This window comes from Cavia porcellus, unplaced genomic scaffold (genome assembly GCF_034190915.1).
Source record: "Cavia porcellus strain 051 isolate PalLab524CR breed Dunkin Hartley unplaced genomic scaffold, mCavPor4.1 scaffold_12, whole genome shotgun sequence".
NCBI lineage: Eukaryota > Metazoa > Chordata > Mammalia > Rodentia > Caviidae > Cavia > Cavia porcellus.
In genome coordinates this window covers 54351801-54379779 of record NW_026947495.1, presented here as the reverse complement: position 1 = coordinate 54379779, position 27979 = coordinate 54351801, and the positions used below count along the sequence as shown (strand labels likewise).

Below are 27979 nucleotides of genomic sequence, written 5' to 3'. Positions count from 1 at the left end.
TTCTAAACAAGGCAGAAGTTAGGGGTGGGGGATGGGGGGAGGGGTGCTAACTACGGTCGCCGCTGTCGTCTGCGGGACTCGGTGCGCCCTGGTAGCGACCCAGGAAGGAGAGGTACGCCCCAAGTTGACAAGACCCCGCCAAACACCCGAGGCCCCTCGAGGGGAGAGGCAGGCGCTCCTTTGGACGTGAGGCGCCTCTGCCAGAGCGGCCGCTCAGAAACGGAAACCACTAGCAGCTCCGAAGTGAGTCAAGTGATGAAATCAGGACGGCTCGGAGGAAGCGCACCGACCTAACTGACTGGCAGAAGCCACTCAGCCGTGCCGTGGAAACCGCGCCGGCAACAGTTACCGCCTTCGCCGAGTGCCGGCCTCCGGCTAAGCGTGCGTGGGAACCTAGACCTGTGTTCTGGCCACCAGGGGACCACCCGGGTCTGTCGCGGGGAGAGTCCTCGAGCGCGGGCGGCAGCGGTAGCGGCAGCGGCAGCGGAGCGCAGGGCGGAGCGGCGGCCTCGCGGGGCGCGGCCTCACCTGCGCCTCAGGTAGGGCGGGGCGGGGCGGGGCGGGGCGGGGCGGGGCCGGGGCCCCCGCGCAGGCGCACACGTACGCGTGGCCGGGCTCACCTGGAGACTCCGCAGCCCAGCCTCGGAGCGGCCTCTCCTGGCAACGCGGGAGACCCCGTGGGCAGGCGGGGGCGGCGGCGGAGGAGGAGCTCGTCTGAGCGGCAACTGTAGCGACCGCCAGTGGAGACGCTGCTGTCTCCACCTGCGCTTGGTTCCCGGCCCGTGTCCAACGCTGTCCGCTCCGCGCTGCCCTGTCCTGCCCTGCCCACGCCAGGTAAGCGGGTCGGGGCTGGGACCGGGGCCGGGGCCGGGGCCGGGACCGGGGTTGGGGTCGTGGCCGGAGCCAGAGCCGGGCGGGTCCCCGCGGCGTCTGAGGTGGAATCGCGGCCGGTTGAGGGGCTCGCGAGCGGAGCCTCAGTTGCCCCCCAGGGCGGCCGAGCGCGGCGCCCAAGGTCGGTCACTCCGCCCGCCCCTTCCGTCCGCGCCGGGGTCCCGGGTGGCCCGAGTGGGCGGCCGCGCTTCCTCGCTGGCAGCAGGTGGCCGGACCCCCGGGGAGACCGAGCCCAAGGCGGGAGGCGGGGCTGCGCGGCAACTTTCCCGGGCCCGCCGAGCGCGTCGCGGGGTCTCTATGGGTCCAAAAGCGCTGTGCGGTCGGCACGCGAACTCGCCTCGCGTTCCTTGTGTGGACCCCACACTACTCCGGGGGCGCTCGCTTCGGCGCCCACTTTCCAGGGCATCCGGCGCGTTCAAGGTCTTTCCTTGGTGGCGGGAGGAACGCCAGCTGCCGCGCTCCCGCCACGCGTCGCCCCTAGGGGACCTGTTGACTTGGGGACCGGCTATCGCGGTTGCGGCTCTCTGTGGCATGACTCAAAGGTTCTAGTAAACTTTGTTTCAGGATCCTGCCACGTCTGAACCTGGGTGTGCCAGACGTAAATTCCTCTCCCGCCTAATTAGGCTTTTTCTAGAACCTAAGAATTAGGTATAAAACTGACGCTTAGTTTAGACTTCTATTTCCTTGTCTCTGAAACTCATCAAAGAAAATATTCCTGGGTTGGAACCCCACAGTTACCCGTTTTTCCAATTTTTAGAACATGTTAAGATTACTTTGCTATGGAAAGTAAACGATCTAATGAAAACATTTCAACTAAAAGTGTTAATATCAGAAAGTGACTTTAATTTGAGAATTTCTACTTGTGAGAAAACCTGTTGTTTCTTTTATTGTAACTTTTTTCTTTGAGTCTGTGGCTAAAATACATTAGGTTGAAGACACACCCTGCAATTAGATTTGTTTGAATTTAACTTTTACTATTTATATCTGGAGCCTAGCATACATGTTTAAACATTCTGAGCAGTTTATTTAAATCAACTATTTTTCTTGTTGTTTAACCCATCAGTTTTACATAGAAATTTCTCATAATAAGTAGCGATTTTACACTCTAAGCATTGTTAATTTTTAAAATATATTTTAAATTGGACATTTAACTTAAAACGCCTTAGGCAACATATATAGTTTTTTTGGTTTTGTTTTGTTTTTTGTCTTTTTCGTTTTTATCGGTACCAGGGATGGAACTCAGGACTGCCTGCTTGCAAGGCAGGCGCTTATGCCACTGAGCTAAATCCCCAGCCCCAACATATATAGTTTTAAAAGAAGATGCAATTAAAAGCTAAAAACAAAAACATACCACAGCATAAAAGATAATTATTCATTCAACCAAGGCATTACTGCTTTTCTCAAAAGAGCTTCACCTACCCTTATAATGTTGTCTCCATACAGAGAAATAAAGTGCTAAATGCTGTTTAAAAAGTAGAGTAGATGTTAGCCTACGTTTTGAATATTAACTTTTCATTGGTTATTGGGCAGATGTTGACAGATATCTTTATTCTTACCTCTAGGGAGAAATGTAATATGTTTTTGTTAAATAGAGTGACAGAGTGCCTCGATTTCTGTTTATAAAAGGAGGCAGGTACTTCCTTGTATTAAGATAATGAGACCTTAAAGAAAAAAGATAATGAGGCCTTAAAATAACCAAAATTTCCTTTAGTTCTAACATTCTTAAGATTTCCTTGTTGCTTTGAATATTCAGTGAACCCATCCAGTTTGTGATTAAAGTGAAGCTGACAGGTATCCCAACTTTAGTTCAACCTGAAGATTAGTGCTAGAGACAGCATTATAACTTCAGTGACTTGACTCAGCATTCCTGTATCATTAAATTTCACCACCCACAGTCTCATTCATCATAAGATGTTTATCTTTTTTCTTTCATGTAGTTTGTGAGGCCTTTGTAATTAAAGAAGGGTCATTGTCCTCTGTCTAGCTCTGATTTACCTAAATTTCTTCCATTTATTTATTTATTTATTTATTTATTTATTTATTTATTTGAGACAGGGTCTCACTGTGTAGTTCAGGTTGTTCTTAATCTCACTGTGTAGAGCAGACTGCCCTCAAACTCCTGGCAATCCTTCTGCCTCAGCCTTCCAAGTGGGATTATAGGTGTGCACTACCATGCCCAGTTTTACCTAAGTTTCTGTCTGTCCAAGTGATATTTGGTTCCATGGAGACTTAGTGAGTCCTTCGTGGGTTTCTTCTACTTGTGGATCACATGCATACTGAAGATGCCATGTGGATTGAAATTTTTAATCCTTTCTTGGTAGTCATAGCCACAGTTAATTTCTGGGCCAACATGAATAAAATTATTTATTCTTTTGAACTTTTATTGTATTGGCTTAAAACATATTTTATAAGGCAATGACCCAGTGTCTTCCATCCATTTGTAATACTCCAGACTTTTGGTTTCAGGCACATTTCTTTAATATTTTTAAAACTGCAATTCTTGGTTGAAAAAGAAAACATTCAGTGTTTTAACTCAGTACACTCTAGTGTGCATATAATAATGAAAAAAGTTTCACAAAACAATCCATATCCTTATAACATGAATGCTCTTTATTTTTGAAAATTGGCTTTAACACACACTACATTCACTTTATGACAGTGTGAAAACAGTGCTATTGTACTGAATTTACAGTATTAAGTATCTTATACACACAAGAAAAATTAATTATTTGTAAAGTTATATTGTAGTCCTAATTAAGCATTTCACTAGGGGGCTTGAGATTGCAGAATCTTGCTGTTAGATTAAATCTCAAACAATAGGTGTCTATCAAATATCATTGTACAGTATTGTACTTTCAGTGGGTTCTCAAATGTATTTGGCAAACAAACTCAAAATTTTTTCTGAAAGGATTTTGATAGGGTTAATAACCAGGTGAAAATTTGAGAAAGAAAAATAGTGCAGCTCTATTTTCACCTTAATTTTTATGGGTAAGTTCCAAGTTTTGGCTGGAAATCAAAACTTTCTAGAAATATAGTCCTAATTAATTAATTAATTTGACTTTGAGACAGAGTCTTGCTAAGACTGCACATCAGATTTCCATCCTTTTGCCTCAGCCAAGAGTACAGGTATATACCTGTTTATATTAATGGTATGATCAAAATATATTTAGATTTTAAAATTTATTACAGTAAATGACATATTGCCATTAATCCTCAAAATAACCACCCTCCTTAAGCATACTTATCCTATCATTCTTGCTACTTTCTGAAGTGATCAACTGTATTCTTTGATCATACCTCACATATATGTACAAATACACACAGGTGCAGAAATATAGTTTACATTACATATGTAAAACAAAAGCTAGAAATATGTGCAGGATATTGTCTCAATTTGGATATGCATGGGGTTAGGCACTGAGTACACTTTCCTAAAAGAGGCAAAAGTGAATGTTATGAACCATCAGGAATGAAGAGGTAGGTGGGTGGACGGAACTACCAGGATTCTGTCTGAATTCTTTCAGGATCCTTTCTGGTTGGTTCCTCAGATGGCACTTAGAAAGATATTTTCCCCAATATTTGGACATGGTAACACCCACTTAAAGTGCTTCATCACACTTAGGTTAAAGCACAGTTCTTAACATGGCCTAAAGGCTTGGTATGATTCAGCTGCTGTCAAGCACGTACCACTCTGGTCATTACTCTGCTCTTGGCTCTACCAGCCTTTTTTATTACCATGTTTCTCTTGCCTCTAGGTCTCCGTAAGTGCCATTAACCCTGTCTGTAATAGGCCTTTCCTTCCCACTCTAGCCTGTGCAGCTAATGCTCTATCTTTAGGCCTCAACTTGAACTCCTTTTCTTTTAGCACTAACTGTAACTAGAAGTTCTCAACAGTTTCTCCCCACTTCCCTGAATCCCATGGAATAAAGACTCTAGCCTAAAGAAATAAAGTCTTGCTTAGTACTTGGGAATATTGATCAGACAGCCCACATCTGAAAAATGATTTGTGTTATTAATATCTTTATTTTTTTGTCAATTAGTAGTTCATATTTATTCTCATAATAAGGATTGATTCTTGTTTATTACTTTATTACTGCATAGTTATGTGCCAGGAATTATTTTAAGCAGTTTACATGTGAAGTGCACACTAGTTTTTTCTCCCTATGTTAGATATAGGAAAATCGAGAGATACAGTAATTTGCTTCCATCTACAAGGTTAGTGCAATCTCTGAGACAAGATTTAAATCCAAGAAAGTCTGATCCCTGATCCTGTGCTTCTGTCCTACTTTATGTCTATATAGAAAATATTATATAGGTTTGTTAAAAGATTTACAAGAGTAACAACAAAAATTCCTTTGTCTCCTACATCACTAATGGTTGCTGCCTAAAAACAACTACTTTTGCAACTTTTATATGTTTCTTCCAGTTTTACTTCTTGAAATAATATTTTTTACTGTTTCTTAATTTATCAATATTTAGCCTTGACTACTAACTTCCCATTTTGCTAGATAAACATTGAGCTTTGTTATGCAAACATGTCTGTTCACCTTTATTTGAACATCCCAGTATAATTCTCATATACTTTGTTTATATTTCACTTTCATATTTATTTGTTGTAATTTGTGAATATTGTCCACTATAGAATCAAACAAAAGTATATTTAAAAAGTGTACTTTTTCTTGTATATTGATTGATTGACTGATTTTGAGATGGAGGCTAGTCTCAAATTCATGGGCTCAAATGATCCTCCTCTTGCTTTAGTCTCCTGAGTAACTGGGATTATAGGCATGTGATATCAGGTCTAGCATAGAAAAAAAATCATAGAATTGATATTTAACTCATTTTTGAAAAGCAATTTGCATATGTTAACTGGAGTGCGGTTTCTTTATACACCTCAGATTTTCTAAATTGTCTGACTTATCAGATCTATTGGTCTATTCCTGTTTGAACTTGGATTGTTGCTCTCTAGGCTTCTTTTGTAGCTCCTTTTTGGGATTCCTATTTGCTGACATGTCTAGTGGTCTATCTGTTCTTCAGATACTATGACATTTATTTGTTCACCCCATTTTTCCTTGATATACAGTAAGTACCCCGTTAGCTGATCCCATTCAACAAATCAAGAGCCATCCATAGCACATGTCACACAACCTTACCAGTCTCCACATCACTGAGGTGCTGAATTCCACTAATTCTACCTCCCCAATGTCTTTTCCCAGCTTCTGTATCCCTTCTACTCATCTCTTGCTCAGATTACTTTTAATGATCTCCTAATTGCCTCCACCATTGTCCTCCCTGGTCAAAATTCAGCACAGCTTCAATTATAATCATTCTAAATTTCAATTCAGATTAGGTTGCTACCTGGTTTAGAATTCATTGGGGCCTCTCCTCTTTGCCTGAAGAATTAACTATAAATTCCACAGAATTAGGTATCCTTCTGTTCCCTTTTTGGAACTTGGCAGTCAACATATGTCTAAAAGGCTTCACTGTCTATGGTAATTGACTCTGCATAGACCTGAGGAAAATTACCCTTCCTGATGTCAGCTGTTGAAAGAATTAATTTTTAGATTGAAACTGGTTTATATCCAATTTAAACTGCCATATTAAAGGAGGCTTTACATGTCTTAACCACAAAGTGTGTGTGATGCAGGAATTGCAGAGGTAGTTGGAGAAGTAAAAGGATAGTGTACAATTCAAATTAGGAAATTTTAGCTTAATCTTATAGGCAGATGTTGTTTTATATATAATAAAAATAATTTGGTGCTATACATGATTTGTGATACTTAATTTTTGAATGTAGCAGCAATGGAGATAAGTATGAGGAAATTACTGAATTTGAAATCTTTCCTAGAGCAAGAGTTCCCAAACAATGGCCCCCAGAGCAAACTTTATCCAAAAACTTTGTTTTTGTAAACAAAGTTTAATTTGAACATGGCTACATTGTCATTTATGTATATTGTGTGTGTTTGTGCATGCTACAATTACAGAATTGAGTAGTTGCATACACAATATATGGTCTGCAATGCAAAATTATTTTTTGACTGGGTTTTTCTGGAAAATGTACTGATACTTTTCTATAAGGTAATGAAAGTTGATAAATATGAACAACTACTGAGTTGTGTGTAAACTTGTAGAAAGGTGAATGCAAAGTGCTTTCAATTGAGCAAGTATTGATTTTCCTTTACTCTTCTACTTACCCCTCCTTTGATATTCTTGGAGCTTTAAAGGGAAAATGATTTGAAGAAATTGCTTTCTGCTTATGAGTTTTTAGACTTCTTGAAAAAAAGGAATGTTTGATTGAATTTATTGCATACCCATCTACCAGCTACATTTTGTAAAAAGATCCAGTAGACATCCCTTTCACTGAGATACTGAGAAATACATTGGTGAGGGGAACACCTGCACCTGTGAAAAAAAAAAAATCTGTGGTTCTTCTCCTTTTAGGAGTTAAGTTTGTCTCCTTCATTTCAGTGGAGATATGGTCTCCCCTAGCAGCAGAATACAGGTGTCAATAAGCACTAGAGGATGAAAGATAAAGGAAGTACATCCTTTATCTTTCAAGTACAAGTACGAGTAATCAAAAGTAGAGACACAGCTCTCAGAAAGCTTGAAGATGTTTCTAGTGCCTGTGGTAATGGCTCTCTGAAAGACTCCTTATGGTAGCTAATGAACAAAGTAGATGGCCACAACTACAGTATCACTTGTTTACATAACAGAAAAAAAAATACCTCTGATAGCAACAATTTCACTATATAACCGAGAGTCACTGATTCACCAAGTTTCCAGAGCTGTGCTAATTTGCAGACCCAGAAACTCTCTCTAATCAACCAGTAGCCATTTGCTACACAGATTGTGCTTTGGGGAAAGGAAATGCAAAAGGAGCAACTTAGCCCTTAAACTGTGAGTGGAGTTAGACCACACTGGGTTCAGATGATCAACAAATGCACTGTGTGCTTATTTCCTCACTCCTAAGTGTAATAGGAATAAAAATACTGGATAACTGGCAAAATTTCTATTGACTCTCAAGTGAGGACCATGTGATAGCAGAGCAAAGAAGATCTCAGAGCCCTATCTCTAAGTTAGTAAATCAGAAGTAATGCCATATCCTTGAGGAGATTGTTGGAATGTCCACATTCCATATAGGAATTGTGACATTGTCACCTCCTCATTTAACTCACCTCTTTGGCTTGTGCAAAAGGTGGATGAGTCTTATAAAATGGTTGTAGAGTGTCATTAACCTAATCCTTGAGTGACTCTAAATGAAGTTGTCAGCCCACATGTAGTATCTTTTTCAAATCATAGAGTCCCTGACATTTGTTAGATAGGTTTTGACTTGGTTAATACCCTTCTTCCATGGCAATTTACAGGGACCACTGAAAGTAATTTGTTTTTATGTAACACAGCCAACAGTGTGTGTTCATGGTCTTGCCTGAGGTCTAGGTAGTCCTGTCCTAGAGATCTTAAGTATCCTAACATTCCACAAACTATCATACTGGTTACTATGCTGATTATATTATATTGATTGTATCTAATGAGCATCATAGCAAGTATTTTAAATATCTTAGTGAAGCATATGAAAACTAGAGGATGATAAATTATCCCCACAACATTTCAGAGATATAGCATTTCATTAACATCTCTGGGCATTCGGTGTTCCTTTATGGATTGACAGATCTTTTATAGATTTTGGAGACAGGATGTACCACATTTGAATATGCACCTTAAACCTACATACAGAGTAACTCAATGGATGTTAGTTCTGAATGATGACCAGATCAAAAGAAAGAAAGTTGTGCAGCAAGTCTAAGACACAATGTGAGGTATACTGTCACTTCAGTTTTTGACTTTAATAAATCCTATAATTCTTTTAGTGCCTCTAGCAAATAGCCACTATCTGTGGAGGTGCTGGAAAATACCAGAAGCAGAATCACAATAAAGAGATGTAGGATTTTGATTCCTATATTCCATCTTAAGATATCTCTTGACCCTCTGATAAACAGGTCCTGTCGCCACTAGGTAGATACTAAATGCATAACTGTGCATTACCATATAAACAAAGCTTCTTGTCACTAAGTGAATATTGTCTGACTAATCTAGCTATAGGTTATCCATGCACAGTGACATTCTGCCATCAGGTAAAAAGGGGCTAGGAGAAAGAAACCTGGAAAAGTAAGGAAAATACGTATCAGTTACCTGAGCAAGTGGACCCAATTCCTTCAATACCAATCCTATTATATTGCCTTGTGTTAGTCAACTTTCCTTTACTATAACAAATACCTAATCAGCTTCTAAAGAAAGAAGGTTAATTTTGGTTTAGAATTTTAGGGGTTCCAGTCATTTGATTGGTTGGTCCTTTCACATTTGAACCTAGGCAAGACAGCACATCATGGGACCAGTATGTGACAAAAGCATTCGCTTTATGACCAGGATGTGCAAGAAAAGAGAAAGGATCTTAGTCCCAATATTCCCTTCAAGGGTCTACCTCTAGTGTCTAGAAGACCTCCTGCTAGGCCCCATCTCTAGAAGATTCTATCTTCTCTAAATAGAGACACTCATGGAAGCAAATTTTTAAAAAGTGGAACTTTAGAGAACATTTATCTAAACCATGGCTTGTCTCCTTCAACACATGCCTTATGGCTTCTTGAGGATTTTCCTAGTCCTACTGATAGAGGAAGAAAAAAAGCCTTAAGGCCAATTTGCAGATGAGGCTGCACAATGCACTGACACTACCCAAGAGTGGACAGCTGCAGAATAATAGTCCATATGAATAACTGTGAAGGACAGTGGAAAGGAAAATTCTCCCAATAGGAATTTGAATGGTAAATGTTTATTTGTGGTTTCTGGAATAAGAGAAGTACAGATCTATATTGATTGATGGGCAGTTTCTAATCATTTATATGGCGAGGGTCTTGAAAAGACAGGACTAGAAGGCTGGTAACAAATCAGTTTGAGAATATGTAGGTGGATCTTTCAAATGGACAAAAACATGAAAAACAGTCATGTCCCATGTAAATACCCACCAAAGGATTTTTTGCTTGCAGAGAGGGCTTTTTATAACAAGTGATCAAAATGACATAGTCTGCGGGTATTAGATTTTCTCCCTAGTCAGCTGAGTTCTTATTCAGTGAACCTACTAGCAGTGACCTTATAGCAGGAATTGAGGCTCAACACCAAACAGCAATGTTTGACTGCTTTCTAAAGTGATCTGACCAACACTGCTAATAGATTCTTAATCTACAGAGACTAACATTGATACTCCAAGTGAAACAGAAAAACTTGAGTAGGTAAAAGGGTAGATTATGCTGCCTATTAATTTATTGTGTGTCCTAATTATTAACCTGTTCTTCAGTAATGGATATGGACCTTGTAAATATTTTTTCTGTGCTAATTGGCACAATTTTAAATCCTGTTGACAAAAAAACAGTATTTAACATTGGAGGGACACTGAAGATAAAAGGGGCTTCCCTTCCTAGTCTCAGATTTGCTCTTTGGTCCAGGCTCTTTCTGGGCATACATTTCCTCCACTGCTCAGCTCTTCACATGATTTTCTCTAGGACTACTTCCCTAGAGGGTATTTTCTCTAGAGTTGGCACTTCCTAGCCCCTGTACTGTGCTAGAGTTTGACATAGGCAGTTGGGATGTGTCCTGAAGCCACTGACATTATGGACCTGCTCTCCAGCCCAGGTTATGTTTCTTCAGATTCTCTCTCAAGACCCATGTGTGCACACTGGAAGTCCTACAAGATTGGATGTCTGGAGAGCTGACTGCATAAACTTTTATCACTGAGACCCAGTGCAGAGGCATCTTGAAAAGTGCACAGGCCTCGTATGGAGGATAGCCTCTTCAATTCCAACAGCTAACAGTTTTTCTCAGAACTGTATCTAGCTAGTTTTAGGATTCCATACTTCTTTGTAGTCTTATCTGGAACTCCTGAGGGAAATTTCCAAACAGTTCCAAAAGTATCAGGTCTGCTGCCTCTGTTAATTTCATCACTTTATCCATCATTTTCTCTCACCAAGTCTTATTGTTTGGTTGTATCATATTCACTGGGGGTGAAAACTTGAGATTTAGTTCTATAATCTCAATTATGATCCTGTTTTAAAATCATGCAGGTCGTTTCATTCCATCCATTCGTTACTGATCCATTGGAAAGGATCAGTAAGTTTCAAATTCACTGGAAGATGTGCACTGCTTTTAGTGAACTGGCCTTAACTGGCCTCCTGACTTCCTGCCACTCCCTACCTGTACCTTCTATCTCAGCTATACTCAGGGCTGACTGTGTCTTTTCTTGCATCTCTGCTTTAGCATCTGCCATTTCTTGCTTTTCTCTTTTTTCCACCTGCCTAAAATTTGACTTTCAAGATTCTGCTGAACATTATCATCCTGTAAAATTCTCTTAACATTTCTGCATCCCTCTTTGTTGTTTCCATAGCACATATGTCATTGCTTCATTGCTTGACTTGCCAGATTTCTTCCTAGTATGTTTCTTAAATGTAAGACTACCTACCTTTAATTTTGTAACCACAGCCTAGAATATTTGACAAATAAGGAATTGTCCAGCTATAATTTTATGATTATCTGACTCCTCGTATGAATTTTTAAGCAAAGAAAAACTGTAAGAGGTAATTTTGTTCTTTATATGTTCTTAAAACAACCAACGCTCAGAAATACTGGAATTTTGCTTTTATGGGGACTGTATAATATAATTGAGATATTTTTAGGAGCCATATTGTCTGTTCCATACTGAAAAGAATATAGAGCATTCCAGTTGAAACCAGAATAGGAAGTAAGTTCTGCCTCTTTTGTTTATTCAGCTTAAAATTTTTTTAAGAGGCCAGAGGATCCATCTTAGAATTTGGCTTTCTTATTTTAAATTTAGTGATAACTTCAAAAGAAAAGCTAAATAAAGTGATAAAGTTAGTTTTTACTGCTACAAATGACCTTTTTTTTAGGTTTAGAGTTTAGTGTCAACAAGCACTTTGTAACTCTTTTCCCTATATTTTACTTGACTACTGTAATGATGCATAGAATACAATCCGATATGAAACCCCTTCACCTTCCATCCTTTGAAGCATCACAAAGAACTGGGATTTAGTAGCTTTCAGGCTGTCCTCAACATCATGGATAGCTTTTCCTTTTGCTCATAGTGGTTCATATTGTGTTCTTAAGGTCAATGGCAGGCAGTATTTCATTATTTTATCACATCAAATTCTGCTTTGTGAACCTTAAGAGATATTTCAGGTGAAGCGGATGTATTTTTTTTGCTGTTAGATTTGTATTTTGGTGAGCTGGCTGCTGAAATTGTCCATTACATAACAACAAACTACAATAAATGCTCTTGATTTTCTTTATGAATTCTGTCAGTATTCACAAGTGCTATCAGGTGAGAAAATTTGGAAGAATGCAAGCTTATTAATGAAGCTGCTTTATTGTTTTGCTTGGTTTAGCTGTAGTGGTTCACAGATTAGAGCAGATTGCATAGATGATGACATTCATAGATGGGTGCTTGGTTGGGCCTGTCACTGTATCCTTGCTTTTCTATGGATCTCTCCTAACAATATATTATGATCCACTTAATGAAGTACTATAACTCCTTGTTTATCAAAACATTCCTTTTTCCTAAACTCAGAATAGGTCTTTAAAATAATTTTGTGTATATCATATAGATGTTACCAGATTTAATAAAAATGTGGGAGTTCCTAGAGGAGTGTTTGTTTGGGGGAGATATTTTGAAACAGAGTCTCACTTTGTAGTTCTGGCTGACATGGAACTCACTTAGTAGCCCAGGCTGGACTTGAATTCCCAGTAATCCTCCTGCTTCAGCCTCCCAAGTGCTGGAATTGTAGGCATATGCCATTATGGCTGACAAAAAAAAAATGTGCTTTTTTTTTTTTTAATATTTTGCACCCCTAATGGATTGTAGTTAATTACACAGTTGTTTTCTTCTAAAGTGTAATTTTCTTGAGGGCAGAAAATTTTTGTATTCTTGGTAATCATAAGAGTACATTATTGATTGAATGAATGAATTGTACCATGCCTGTAGGAATGAATAGCTACTAACAGCATCTATCATTTCTGTTTATAGGTATTATCATTTAAAGAAACTTTCTTACCATCAAATCTATGATAAAAAAATAAATAACAGAGGAAATCTTAACTGTTATTTGTCAAGAAACAAGCCTTAATGTCAGAATGGCTCACTTAAAGCGATTAGTGAAGTTACATATTAAAAGACATTACTACAATAAGTTCTGGAAGCTTGGTGCAGTAGTTTTTTTCTTTATAATAATTTTGATTTTAATGCAAAGAGAAGTAAATGTTCAATTTTCCAGAGAGGAATCAAGGATGGAAAGAAACTTGAAAAACAAAAATAAGATGTTTGATTTAATGTTGGAAGCCGTAAACAATATTAAAGATGTAATGCCAAAAATGCAAATAGGAGCACCTGTCAGGCAACTCGTTGATTCCGGGCAGAGACCCTGCCTGCCAGGATACTACACCGCAGCAGAATTAAAACCTGTTCTCGACCGCCCACCCCAGGATTCTAATGCACCAGGCGCTTCTGGAAAGGCCTTCAAGACAACCAATTTAAGTATTGAAGAGAAAAAGGAAAAAGAACGTGGAGAAGCAAAACACTGCTTTAATGCTTTTGCAAGTGACAGAATTTCCTTACATCGAGATCTTGGACCTGACACTCGACCTCCTGAGTATGTTGAAGAATATTGATTCCTTATTATTTGTCACTAGAGATTTCAGTGCAGGCATTAGTTAAGAAATTTGCTTGTTCTTCAGCTACAGTGAGGCAGACAACCAGAAAATATTGTTTATTCAATCTGCTGTATTTATTTTTGCTGTGATTTATTGTGATTATTGAGACTGGATGTCTTGGCTGGTAAGATAGGGCAGACAAAAGTTATTAACTTGGAGATTAGAAAACAGTTCTAGATTTGACCTTTATGTGCCAAAGATCTTTTATTCTTAAGTGTTGTATTTCTTCACTTATTTAGGAAGAAATATTAAATAGGTTTCATGGAAAATGTTGAAAGTGATAGATTTATTTGCACTACCATGTGTATTACTATAGAATAGAAATGTTAAAAAAAATGTGCCAAGATTTTGGTGCTATTGTATTTTACATGTTTATAAAGTAAACCACAGACTTCGTTGTTTTTTTCAGTACGTAATTATATCTCAAAATGCCTTATGTTTTGTAAGCTTTCCTTTAAGACGGAATGGTGTTACAATTATTATTTCCACTATTATTCTGTCTTTAGATTTCTGTTACCATATCTGTAGCACTGTCTTCCTTTAGTTAGAGAAAAGCCAACATTTGTCATTATTGAGTCAGTTGATATGGGTTTGTCTCTACTACACAGTGTTTTGATTCCCTGCAGCTTCTGCTATTGTTTCTCTATGTCCTTAGTTAACCATTTTGTTATCTACAAGGTAATGTTCAAATCTATGTTTGAATTGCAAAGGCTAAGATGAATTCCAGCACCCTCAAGCCATCAGTGGATTTTTGTGAGCACAAGATAGGCAAACAGTAAGCAAATGATGCTGCATATTTTGGGTTTTGGTTGTGACACATTACATTTGGCAGTCATACTAAAGAAAAAAGCTTTTGTAGAATAGTACATTGTTTCACTAAGATTTTTGTGGATTTATGATTATGAATATTTGCTTCACCATAGGAATCCTTTAATGTTAGAGTTCTGTAGGTTAGGTTTCTGTCACTATTTAATTTGTTTAATCTAAAAATCTAGTTGTTCACAATCAATGTGTGAAAAAAATGAATGTATGTAAAATATTTTAGCTCTTATAACAAGTGCTTGTTCCTTTCTTGTATTAATAGATCCAAATACAGTAGTGCATTTTACTGATTTTGGTAAAAGTCTTGACTGAGAAGCAGTCCACATAAAAGATCAAGGAGCATAATTTTTATTCTTTGAACTGGTATTAGCTCAAAGTGAAGTTTTTATGATAGCATTAAGAAGCTACAATAACATTCAATACTCTTAATTTTTAAGTAAGTGAAATACAATTAACTACATTTAACAACACTGTTATAGTTGAAGATTTACTTATTTCTGACTTTGATTGGGTTTGTAGAGGTGGTGAAGAATTGTTTTGTATTTTGAAGGTTATCTATTATCAACAAGGAGCACATTTTCTGAACTGCTAGGCATTTTACATGCTCATTAGTCATACCTATTTTCTCCTAAAGTCAGTCGTGTGATTGATAATTTAAGCAAGTTTCTACATGCCATATTTTTAATGGTTTGATTGAAAAATATCTAATCTTTGACAAGATATATTAATTGTATTGTTTTAAGTGACATAATTATTTTAAAATCATGAGTATATCTTGCAAATTATTTCAAACTAAATGAATGAATGAAATCATATCATGAAATATTTTCACTTCCATGATGATATAATGGGATATTTTACTGTGACACCTCCCACTGTATTATTTTTAATTACCAATTAACATCAGTAAGTATCAGTTAAGCAAATAAATACTGCTTTAAACAGGGAAAGCTGTGCAAGATTAAAGTGATAGCATTTTAGTAGTGTGAATTTTTGTGTAGTTTTATATATTACATCTTTGATTTTTTTTTAGAATTATTGATTTATATTATATTAAGTACATGGCAAAAAAAGGTAGGAGAAAAAGTTAGTCCTAAAAAATTCTATCCACAAATGCCTTTAAGACAATAAGTTATGAGGTAATTCTTTTTCCTTAAAAAAAAAAAACAAAACAAAACACATGGAGTTTCTCAGAATTTGTTTTTGTGGTTCATGTTAATTTGTAGATCTCTCTGTGTTACAAATAATGAGTTTAGGGTTAGGTTAGCAATTCTGTGTAACTGAAGTTCAGGTGTGTGTTTATAGTTTGTATTTGAACTTTATTTTTAATTGGTAGAATAACATTTAATTTAGAATAACTTCCTTTTATTCCAGTACATTAAAGAAATTATGCTAATTTACTTCTGACTGTATGCTTGTATTGTACTTTTAAATCATGAGACACTTTCACTCCATCTGCCCTCTCACCATCTCCTTTTCCTTCTAAGTTTTGTTGATGCCTCCTGTTCATATTTTATCCTCAGTCTAATTCCTGTTCTTATTCTTTATCCACTCTCAAGATTTGCTCTTTGACAATATCTCCAAAACTATACACATTGAAATATGGATCTAAAGTAATTAATATGAGAAATTAAACTGTCATCCAAAGGATATGAACCCTCCTTTGGTTCTAGAAAACAGCTGAAGTGTGTTGACTCATTGCTATGAGTGAGTGATTCACCCCCATATGCTTGGGTTTGAGCATACCTTATTGTGTGGGAATATTTGACCATACATGTATGAGGGTTTTATAGTCTCGTTCAAAATCATACAGGAAGGGATGGGTTTAGATTGTTTTAGAAATATAATTTATTTGTCTTTTCTTTTTCTTTTTTTTTTTTTTATCCCCACTGGGGATTGACCTCACAACCACGCACTTGCAAGGCAGGCGCTTATGCCGCTGAGCTATAACCCCAGTCCCTCTTTGTCTTTTCTGTAGATCACACATGGTTATTTCATATCCCATTGTTTTAAAGCCCTCTTCTCTGTCACTCACTTTATCCTCACCTCAATTCAGCAGGCGCGTATCAGTGATCTTCTCCACATCTCTAGTCACAAAGGCTGGAAACTGTGCAGTGCCACCAGCACCCTAGTTTCTTAATATAGAGCTTATCTTCTTTGACATTGTTATAAAACTATATTCAAGTTCAAACTGATGATTACTGTTTTTAGCTAATGGATAACACCACTAATGGGTCAACAGTGCTTAGGATTTCCCTCTCAGTGCCTTTCAGTCTTGCAGATGATAATAGAAACATGAGACTTTACACATTAGGTATTTAGTTTAAAATTTAAATATGTCCTGTTAAAATACTAGATATTAATTAAATGGCAGAGCAAAAATCTTTTTAAAACACTTGAAATATGGTATTAAGAATTTATCTAATTGGCCAGATGTGATGGTGCACACCTCTAGTCCAAGCACTTGGGAGGCTGATGCAGGAGAATCACCAGGAGTTTGAGGCCAACCTGGGCTACGTGGTGAGCTCAAGGATAGCCTGAATTACAGAGTGAGACCTTGTCTCAAAAGAAAAAAAAAAAAAAAAGAATTTACCTAATGATGAACATTGTAAAAACTTAGGTTTTATGGTAAGCAATTTTTCCTTTGGTTCCATATAGATTAAAGAAATGTATTAAATAAACTTAGAAAATTGTAACAACTTGGGAAATATACATTACATACTTAAGAAACTAATATAAAATAATGTCAATGAAAACTTAAGTTACCCAGTTTAGGTTACAAATAAGAAAAATGAGTTGACTTTTACAAGAAAGAAAAATTTGGTTCTTATTGGAGGAGGTAACGGGTTTTTATTTTTACATATTGTCTCATATTGTAGGTTCTTTTTATTTATGTTTTTAATAATTAATATTCTTGAAAAATTTTACAATAACATTGTGCTCTGCATCACCAAGCATAATCTCTGAATGACCTTGTAAAAATTTGTTTTGATCTATTTACATTTATATAGTGTTAAGATTATTTCACCTAGAAAGAAACTTTGCTCTCATATTTTAATGATGAAGATTATTGATTCTTTAGCAATGGTATAGCTATGAGATAAAGTAATGAAAGTTATAATTGTTCTTTTACTTTGGCTTCTTCTAGATGTATTGAACAAAAATTTAAGCGCTGCCCTCCCTTGCCTACCACCAGTGTCATAATAGTTTTTCATAATGAAGCGTGGTCCACGCTGCTTAGAACTGTCCACAGTGTGCTCTATTCTTCACCTGCAATACTGCTGAAGGAAATCATTTTGGTGGATGATGCTAGTGTAGATGGTAAGAAAGCACAAATTAGATTGTTTATCCAGTAAATCTGTACAGTAGTGTGCAAAGACTACTTGGCTATGTAGTGCTTTTTGTATGCCATCTCAGAACATGAATACTTTGATATGTATGATGTACAAAAATAGAATCCAGAGATGTTCATATTCAACTATTTTGGAGTGCAGTAATATATAAAACACATTATATATGACTATCATTCTCAATTTGTGACTTTTATTATGACATTATGATTAGTAAGAGCACAGATTACAACCTGGAGTCAGGTTGCCTTGATTTGAATCTCAGCACTTGTTCTAACCAACTGTGTATTTTGAATAAATTATTTAACATCTCTGCTTGAGTTTCCTTATTGATAAAATTGGAACATAGCATATTGTATCAAATTTAAGATGTCATTAGTTTATAAGTCAACAAAAAGAAAAAATAGTCAATGAAACAAACAAAATGGGTTACAAGAAGTAGCCAACTTTGTAACTTAGAACTGAGAACATACAGAAATAATACATAACTCCTAGGGTTGTTTTGAAAAAGCAATGAGTTAATATAAATATCAATTAATAAATGTCAGTAAGTAATTGAAATTACTAAAGAATGACTACAGTTGGCTCTACTTTTTAAAATTTTTAAATTCATTTCCACTTAAAATTGTAGGTCAGACACTAAATTACACATTTTAAATGGGAATTATAAGTCTAATTTGCTGAATTTTTCAAAATTACATGTGTTTTAAGTACTGAACAGATTATCTCAAAGACTGCAAAGTTTATCCTAAAGGAACCCATGTTGTTCTACTTTGGCTTCTTCTAGATGTATTGAACAAAAATTTAAGCGCTGCCCTCCCTTGCTTACCACCAGTGTCATAATAGTTTTTCATAATGAAGCGAGGTCCACGCTGCTTAGAACTGTCCACAGTGTGCTCTATTCTTCACCAAAGGACTCCTTCCAGATGGTGTTTTGTCATCTGTAAAATGGAAATGCATGCTTTCATCTAATCAAAGCACTATCTATTGTTATATCTTTTTTTTTTTTAAACCAGTATTAGGGAATAAACCCAGATTCATGCTATATGACTGGGAATGTAGATCAGCTATCCTTGTGTGCATGTCACTTTCTTTTGATTCTATTATACCTTAAAAATGTTAGGACCATTATATTAAGCTACATTCTCAACCATTTTTTAATTTCTGTTTTGAAACCAGGCCTTGCTAAGTTGCTGAGTTGCCTAGATGGCCCAAACTTATGATTCTCCTGACCAGCCTACCAGAGTGCTGGCATTGGAGGCCTGGGCCTCAGTGCCCTATTCTGCCACCACTTTAGGTACATGTGAAGAGAAAATGGTGCCTATTAAATTATATTTCACCAATTCTAAGATATATCCAGATTCCAGACACAGTAATAACTGAATACAGTTGAAATTATTAGCCTGGTTATTTAACCACTTTTACATACAATTCTAAAGATTTCCATGGTTTTAACATTAGATATTTTGAGTAAATTGTATTTATAGTCTCCAGATAAATGAAAGTTTAGGTTTAACATTGCTTAACCTCCAAAGTTTTGTTTTTGTCCTGTCTTTGAAGTACTAGGAATTTAACTTAGGGAGCTATGTCCTCAGTTTTGTGTTTTGCGGGGCAGGGTGTTATTTTGTTTTGGGACTGTGTCTCCTAAAGTTGCTCCTGCTAGCCTTGAACTAGTGATCCCCCTGCCTCAGCCTCCTAGATAGCTGTAATACAGGTGTATACTTCCGTAGTTAACACTAGAGATTTTTTCAACCTGGATGTGAAACCTGTCCTTGAAATGTTGAAATGTTATAATTCAAGTTTCCTAGTTTCAACTTTCATACTGTAGATCTCTAATTCCAATCTCTAATACCCAGTTTACTTCATCACTTAATTGTAATCAGCTAATGCATTTGCTGTTTGTCCTTAATTTTTCCTTATTCTGTATAACTGAACTGTTGTCCATAGGATTTATGTGATGTCTGATGAGGTTCTGCACACCTCTATATATTTTATATTAAAAACAACACTGTTTATGTTAGAAATATTTTCTTTTCCTTTGACTTCTTGAATGATTATTTTGTTCGATTTTCCAAAAAAGTAATGAGAAAATAGGGACATAGTAAGTTTCCTTGCTAAAAGCCTTCAACTGAAGGTAATCTCTATTTAATTATACAACCAAAATCATAGAGTTAAAGGAAATCAGAATTTATTTATTTATTTTTGGTTCCGGGGATTGAACTCATGACCTTGCGCTTGCCATGCAGATGCTGGGCTGCTGAGCTAAATCCCTGGCCCAGGATATCAGAATTTAAAAGGATACTTATTCATAAAGTTCCTGTTCCCTTTTATTAGTTTTGTTTTCTTTCTTAATCTCTAAATAAGGATGTATTTATCTAATTATTCATGTCAGGGAACTTACTTTAAAACCTAACATTTTCACATAACATTATTAGCCAGTTTATTTTATCTTTAAAACTTTATTTTTAATGACGATGATTTATTAGACATATTTTACCTCTCTTTTCATCTTTAACCTGCGGTGTTATTTTATGTTGTACTGCAACAAATACTCTCATTACTTTAGGTCACTTTCTTTTATTATACCTTTAGACAAGTTAGAAGTAAAACTGCTTAGTCAATTGATCTGAATGTTTTTCATAAATTTTTGTAGTATGTGACTAAGTTTAGAAGAGTTTGTTAGAGAAAGTTACCTTTGGGTCCTATTGTAATGTGTCTCACTAGCACAATTGAAGAGCTATCAAATAATGCTCATTGTGGAAAATGTGTCCCTCTTTGCTGGAAAGGAGCCTATGAGGTAGAAACTAGTCTCTCGTTCTAGTTTGCCTGGGAAAAGGAAGCATATAATGTGTAGATAGGTCATAAGATTGTTAAAGCCAGTGATAGATAAAAGATAGTCTTTTTAGAGCATAGACCATCTGGTAAGCACTATCTTTTTAATGCTTTATTTGTACAGTAATCTTTTATCTTCCTTCATGTCTTTTAGTCATACATACTGTTATTCTCATTTTATACATAAAGAAACTAAAGGATAAAACAGGCAAAATAGCTTGAGTAAAGTCGCACAATTACAAGTAATAGTACCATCTGAGCTCACGTGTAGGTAACCTCCAAGAAAGGGAGTATAGATGAGATTAAATTTTAGGGCAGATAGGAGTTTTCAGAAAGTTCAGAAATCTTGAATAAATTTTATAAAAATTTTAATGAATTTAAACAATGAACGATTTTTGGGAAAGATCTTTGGAAATTTCATTTAAAAAAATTCCTACCAAGACCTTTAAAATTTTACAAGTCTCTGAAAGCAGAAATACTTTAAAATTTCTTCTTTATAAATTAAAATCCTACATGTCTTTTAAGAGAATTATTTTAACGGAATTTAGAAGATGCTTAATGAGATAATAGTGTTTAAGTTTAGGTTTTTCCATAGGGTTTTTGCTGAAATCACACCCCCTTATGAAAACTTAAATTTTAAATCACTAGCTAGTTTACGTGTGTCATTGTAGAACTGACAAAAACAGATATCATCACAGATGCCATCAAGGTCATCTGCAGTTCTTCTGAAATATCAGAAGCCACCATCTACCCCACAATACTATTACTTTCTCCACATTTCCAGATCTTTTCTTCACAATTTACACCCTGGCCAAAAGAAGGCCACTTGGAGAACTGCATTATTTACTCAACAAGGAATTGAGACTTTAATTGTGAAGAATGAGCTTAAGATGTTTAAAAACATAAATAGCCCTTGATCCATGGATTTTTCTTTTACCTGCTGTCTCAACTTTTGCTTATTTGTATCTCATCCAAATCAGAATGTCAGATATCTTAAATTATATATTCCTTGCTATAATTTTGCCTCTTTTAACCTCCTGATTTACATTTTCTTTTCTACTTTCATATTTTTACTGGAAAAAAATCTGTCAGGAGACTCCAGAGCTTCCAAAAATTTCCTGCTGACTATAGAAGTATTCCCAAACTACTTCAACTCTGGACTTTCCTAATGGCCTTTTTCTCAACATTTTGGCCTTAAACTATTTTGATCACTGCCTAAATATGAAAGAATCCCTCTGATACTTGCATTTTTATTAAGATTTCTAGACTTAACCAATTTTAAAAAGTGTCAAATGTCTTTTTGGCCAAGTTATATTCTGTTTACTTTCATAGTTAATCTCTATGCAATTCCTTCACTGCCAGGGTCTACTCCACTTATATCTTTGTTTCCTCCAAACATATTCTATTTATTAATATGAAGTATACAGGAATCATATGTGTTATTTTGTGTAACAGTTGTTAAATATACACATAGAGCCTTTTTCCCAGTAAAAATCTGTTTTCATCTTAATGGAAGAACGTGTGAAATTATTAACATGTATTTGGGAGGATATTTGCTCTGTGATATTGTTAAATTTCATATATTGTTTGGAAAATAAACTTAGGAATAACCCTGATTTTTTTTTTACAGACTACTTACATGAAAAACTAGAGGAATATATAAAACAATTCTCTATAGTTAAAATAGTCAGACAAAAAGAAAGGAAAGGTCTGATCACTGCTCGGTTGCTAGGAGCAGCAGTAGCAACAGCTGAAACACTCACATTTTTAGATGCTCACTGTAAGTATTTGTGTACAGATATAGTTGTAACATTTTCCCTCTGCTCCTCTAATTTAAAAGTTAGTTTTCTCTAGATTCATAATTCCATTTTCTTGAAGAGCGTTTTCAAATATTCTAGCAGTGACAGTCCAAAAAGACGGTGGCTGTGCCTAAGAACATCCCTTCACTTGTACTGGGCTCTTACCTCCATTATGTATAAACCTTCACGGGTTTAGTGTTCTCCAGTAACCAGATTCTTACTGAATTCCTGACAAGGATTTTTATTTTTTGCTTCTGTTTACAGATATTCATCATATTTAAAAGCAGAAAAAAACTTACTTGTTATATTTTATTCTCATATTTTAAAACAAAAATTAATGTACTTAAGTATAATAAAAATTATCATTAAACCTTGACCCAGTACTGCCCCTTAACTTTTATATTTCAGATCTCTTTTTTTGGAAAATTCAGACTTCTTAGGCCAAATAAGGAGTATCTCTTGCCAACTTCCATCTTTTCATGAATATTGTCAGTTTTTGTTTGTATTGCTGTTTGGGGGATTTTTCTTTATTTTGTTTCAGTGTCACTTCTTTAAGTACTACAAGCAGTATTTAGAAAATATTTTTGAAGTTAATGTATTGTGGATATGTCAAGTATTAATAAATAGCACATAATTCCTTGAGCTAGGTTTGGTGGATTCAGTTTTTGTTTTTTGTTTTTATTTTTGAGTTATTAATATTTTGAGTGTTTAGTCTTAAACTTGCCGGCCCCTCATTCTGTTTGACCCAAGAAAGGTTGTAAGCGTATGCTAATTATTACAGAAGGGCTTTAGATTCTCTTGAGTTTTTTTTTTTAAACCATTGCATACATAATGCTTTCAATACAAAAAATTAAAAATTGAAAAGATACCTAGAGATGTTTCTTTAAGGAGAACACTATTCTTTTTCTAGTTCAAAGTTAAAATAAGGGTAGCTAAGTGTTCCTCACTTCCTTGGGAGTGCGAGTGATGGTACTCCTGCACCAGGACTGCCAGAGTTTATTTAGTGGGGAGTCCAGAACAGGACTAAATATACTTGTGCGATCACATTCTGTGTTACATAGGATACTTCAGTCCATGATCAGAATTCACACTTTTCATAAGACTCCTTAGTTGCCACCTTCCTTTAAATTGTAGCTTTGAATGGCCATTTTTCTCCAATTGCTAAAATCAAAATATTGTGAGTCTTAGACTTAACTTTCTCCTAATGCCCAGAGAATGAAGTTATCAATTGCTGTACCTTACTGGGGGTTGGGAGAGCAAGTTTAACTAAAGAGAACATATCTTGGGGGCTAGGTGAAAAACTTACTATTTTAAAGGGAAACAGCGTATCATCTGAAGCTTAAACATACCTGTATTTGATTACTTCTAGGATATACAGATCATCATCTATAGGAAAAATTTGCTACTTCTGCAAATTTTCTTTTCACCCTATTGTTATCACAAGAAATCTTAAGAAATTCTTGCCCTTGTGTATCGTATATACACTATGGTGTCTATAGTTTATAATGTGTTGTATGTGTAAAATTTACTAAGAGTAGATCCTAAGTGTTCTTACCAGATATACTCGTGTGGTAATGAATATGGAGTTAGCTTGATTTTAGTGATCATTTCACAGTGTACATGTACAATAAATCATTATGACATGTACCATAAATATGAGTTTTTATCTATTATAACTCAATAAATCTGAGAAAAAAATAAATTACCACTATACACTTTAAAAACCAAATAATTTTAATCCCCACTTCTCTATAATCCTTCAAACAAAGAACCAAAGAAAAATGTTGTGTTTTTATCAAATTAATTACAAGTCTGTTTTCTGCAGGTGAGTGTTTCTATGGTTGGTTAGAGCCTTTGCTGGCCAGAATAGCTGAGAACTACACTGCTGTCGTGAGTCCAGACATCGCCTCCATAGATCTGAACACATTTGAATTCAACAAACCTTCTCCATATGGTAGTAACCATAACCGTGGAAATTTTGACTGGAGCCTTTCATTTGGCTGGGAATCACTTCCTGATCATGAGAAGCAAAGAAGGAAAGATGAAACCTACCCGATTAAGTAAGATGATTGCTCTCTCGAAGTCTTATATTCATACTGTCAGGCCAGGGATTGAATATGTATGCATTTTTAGTTTTTACATCAGTTGCTTCTGAAGCAGCTCATACAACAACAGAGGAGAACACATTCTAATATAGAGAATTGTCAAATAATTCAATCAGTTATGTATGAGATTTATTGGATAGGAAGTAAAATATATAAGCTTTTATATCTTCCAAATAAATAGTTAAGAAACTTAAAGCATGGTTAAGAAAAAACACAGTCTGGGCAAGGACACTGAAAATACTTATTTCCTCCAGAAAGTTGACTTTGATAATGTTTTCAGTTCTTACTAATCTCCAAAAAAGTGTTTTTAAGTTGTGGTGTTATTGTAACATGTAAAGTTATTCAGATGTTAATGTGTACTGTTTTAATTTTTGTAGTTTTTTAAACAAAGTTTGATAATGGATTATTTTTCAGAACACCCACTTTTGCAGGAGGCCTTTTTTCCATATCAAAAGAATATTTTGAGTATATTGGAAGTTATGATGAAGAAATGGAAATCTGGGGAGGTGAAAACATAGAGATGTCTTTTAGAGTAAGTTTGTAGAGATTAAGTATGGACACATGTTAAAACAATGAAATGTATTGTCTTCTAATTGGTGGGTACAGATGACTATGAATGTATACAGTCTTTTGGTGGTTTCTAAAATTTAATTACTGGAAATTTTAGAATGAGAACATTTCTTTTTAAATTGTGACTTGATATATTTACATATGGTTGCCAATGTAACAAGAAGAATCAGTTAAACCAATTAATGCACTTGTAGCTATTGAATTCCAGCCAAGATAAATATAATTAAACCTAGTGGTTCAGGAAATGAGTTGATTATCAGGGGAGTCGGCATGGAAAAAAACGTGTAATTTTAAAGGACATTGGACTTAACTCTTTGGATAAAATATGCCATTTTCCTATACATATTAAAATTAATATGAAAACACAAAAGCTTTGAATAATCTCAACATTACCTGATTTATTTGATTTCATGAGTTTATTTTTTGCCCTAATTTCATCATTCATTTTTAATCCCTTAGGCTGAAATGTAGTGAAAAAAATAAACTGGGAGTTAGAAGATTTAAATAGTATTGGCTCTGGCATCATCACACCCTGGCAGTAATAATCTTAGTCAAGTTTGGACTGTAATGGCAGGAGTCTTGTTTTATTCATTTAAATATTTCCAGCCTATACCACATTTTTTATTTCAAGCATAGTTTGTTGACTTGAAATATTAGGGTGTTTTTTGTGTGTTTAAAGAATAGTAGAAAAGAAAAAGTATGATCATCTGCTCTAAGGCTAGTTAAACATAACTTCAGATCTTTTATATAGTGATTATTTATAACAAAATCAGTTATTAGAACATTTAAGTAAAAAGGTAATTTCATGATTTGCCTTTGTGTTTAGAATTAATGCAAATAAGTTTTTGAACACCATCTAAATAACCATAAATTTTTAATAATCCAATTATTTTACAAAGTTAATGGATTATAATTTGATAGTCATAGCTATAAGGAATTGTTTTCTTGATTACCAAATTGAATATATAAGAAGTAAATAGAGTCTGGTTCCACTAGACCACTAGTTCATGACTTAGAGATCCTATAATTTAAATGAAGTGATTATAAAAGTTATATAAATTGGAAGTCAAATGCACAAGAGCCTTTGATCTTTTGTGTATGTTAGTTAGAAAACCTGGATAACTTTTTGCAAAATAAATAAATTTTGAAGTTTTTTTTTTCTCTTTTTTGTGATAGTATTACTGTTGACCCCGGGGCTTCACAATGACCTACGTCTGCAACCTTTTTTTTTTTTTTTTTGTATCTTTTTATTTTGAAGCAGAATTTGCTATGTCCCTAATTTTCTTAGGCTCAAACTTTTGATCCTCCTGCCTCAGTCTCAGAATGCTGGGATTACAAATATGCATCATCATTCCTGAGTTCATTTTTGTGAAAGATCTAAAATCATTGTAAGTTCTCCTTCTGAAGATGTGCTTATGTTGTCTTTAATGTTTATATCATACAGTAAAATCATTCTTTACATTTACAAAGCTGAAGTTGAAGTGAAAGGGCACAGAGACTATTGGTAAAATTATCATAAATCCTTATACTCTGTTTTTATTAATATCTTAAAGATGACTTTTTAAGCAACAGTTTGATTTTCCCCAAATATTGTGAATTTAAACAAATATCATTAATTATCAGGTATGGCAATGTGGTGGGCAGTTGGAGATTATGCCTTGCTCTGTTGTTGGACATGTTTTTCGCAGCAAAAGTCCTCATTCCTTTCCAAAAGGCACTCAAGTGATTGCTCGCAACCAAGTTCGCCTTGCAGAGGTCTGGATGGATGAATACAAGGAAATATTTTATAGGAGAAATACAGAGGCAGCCAAAATTGTTAAGCAAGTAAGTTACAGCTAAGTCATTAAATTATAAAAGTCTATACAAAGTTTACAGGTCCTTTTGCTTGAGAGACCTCAAGCACAAAACATTAAAATAAATTTTTTTGAAGTTAGGCTTTAGAATTTTGACTCTTAAAACATGTCTTATGGTTTGTAGTTTTTCTATTAAAAGGAAGTGTTAAGCATTTTTTTTTTTAATTCAGGCATTCTAGACATTCTACTTGTGATCCTCTTTTTGTGAAAGATACTTAAGCAACTGTTTTGGTTTCCATATTTTACTCAGAAAAGATTAGAGCAATTTTTTAACTGATTTCAGTGGATGTGATTCAAAACCTAAAAATCCGTTCTAAATCCTATTTTAAAAAGGAGGTAGAGATGACAGATGTCTTAATGAGCTATGAGAATAAGTTGAGTGTATCAAGGCTTTTATTAAGTTCTAGTTCTACTTACTGGAGGTGCTACCTTGGTAATACCTATTTAAGAAGATACAATTGGGATGACACTCAGAGTAGTTACCATGTGTCTGGATGTAGAGTGCATTTTTCCTGTCTTCAGAGATGAAATACATATCATGCCTCTCTGCCAGAGTAGCTGTGAAATAAAGAAGTGATAAATGCTAAAAATGTATATATATAGTGCTCTTGTTATTACCTAGTCATAGCTATCTATTCCACTCAACAGAATCATGATGCTTAGCACATTAGAACTGAGTCGTCCTAGTGGATGTGGTAAATTGACCAGTTTATGATTATACATTCATGACAGTATAATTTTTGTAGAAGACAGTACTAGTTTATTGAAAATCAAAAACATCAACATTTTGACTATCATGATAAAGAAAGCTCTCATTACTTACTGCCACATTTTCTTTGGTCTCTTGTCGCCCCATATCATGTCAATAAGAGGCCAACTCAGAGCACTACTGGTTTAGATTGCTATCCCATGTCACTAACACAGATTGGGTACATTATGTCCTGCACAAGAGAACTTGACCAAGTAAGCACACAGGTATTAAATGAAACATT

General features: G+C 35.7%; 2 protein-coding genes across 3 annotated transcripts in view; one reads left to right on the top strand and one right to left on the bottom strand.

Moving 5' to 3' along the window:
• The window catches only part of LOC134478241 (skin secretory protein xP2-like), a 76624-nt gene extending 75200 nt beyond the window's left edge, over positions 1-1424 (bottom strand). Inside the window, exons 1-2 of the mRNA XM_063258743.1 lie at positions 1254-1424; positions 621-1186 (exon numbers count right to left, since the gene is read on the bottom strand). Coding sequence (XP_063114813.1) covers positions 621-1186; positions 1254-1424 — 737 coding nt within the window. The remainder of the gene's footprint in view (positions 1-620; positions 1187-1253) is intronic.
• Positions 73-27979, top strand: part of Galnt3 (polypeptide N-acetylgalactosaminyltransferase 3) — a 40843-nt gene continuing 12936 nt past the window's right edge. Inside the window, exons 1-7 of one of the 2 annotated variants that reach the window (XM_063259195.1) lie at positions 73-539; positions 12974-13595; positions 17627-17799; positions 22291-22440; positions 24285-24519; positions 24979-25096; positions 26758-26958. In XM_063259195.1, the coding sequence (XP_063115265.1) occupies positions 13081-13595; positions 17627-17799; positions 22291-22440; positions 24285-24519; positions 24979-25096; positions 26758-26958 (1392 nt within the window). In that variant the 5' untranslated portion in view covers positions 73-539; positions 12974-13080. Of the gene's footprint in view, positions 540-657; positions 835-12973; positions 13596-17626; positions 17800-22290; positions 22441-24284; positions 24520-24978; positions 25097-26757; positions 26959-27979 lie in introns of those variants that run through there. The other variant, XM_063259194.1, reaches the window with a different exon arrangement.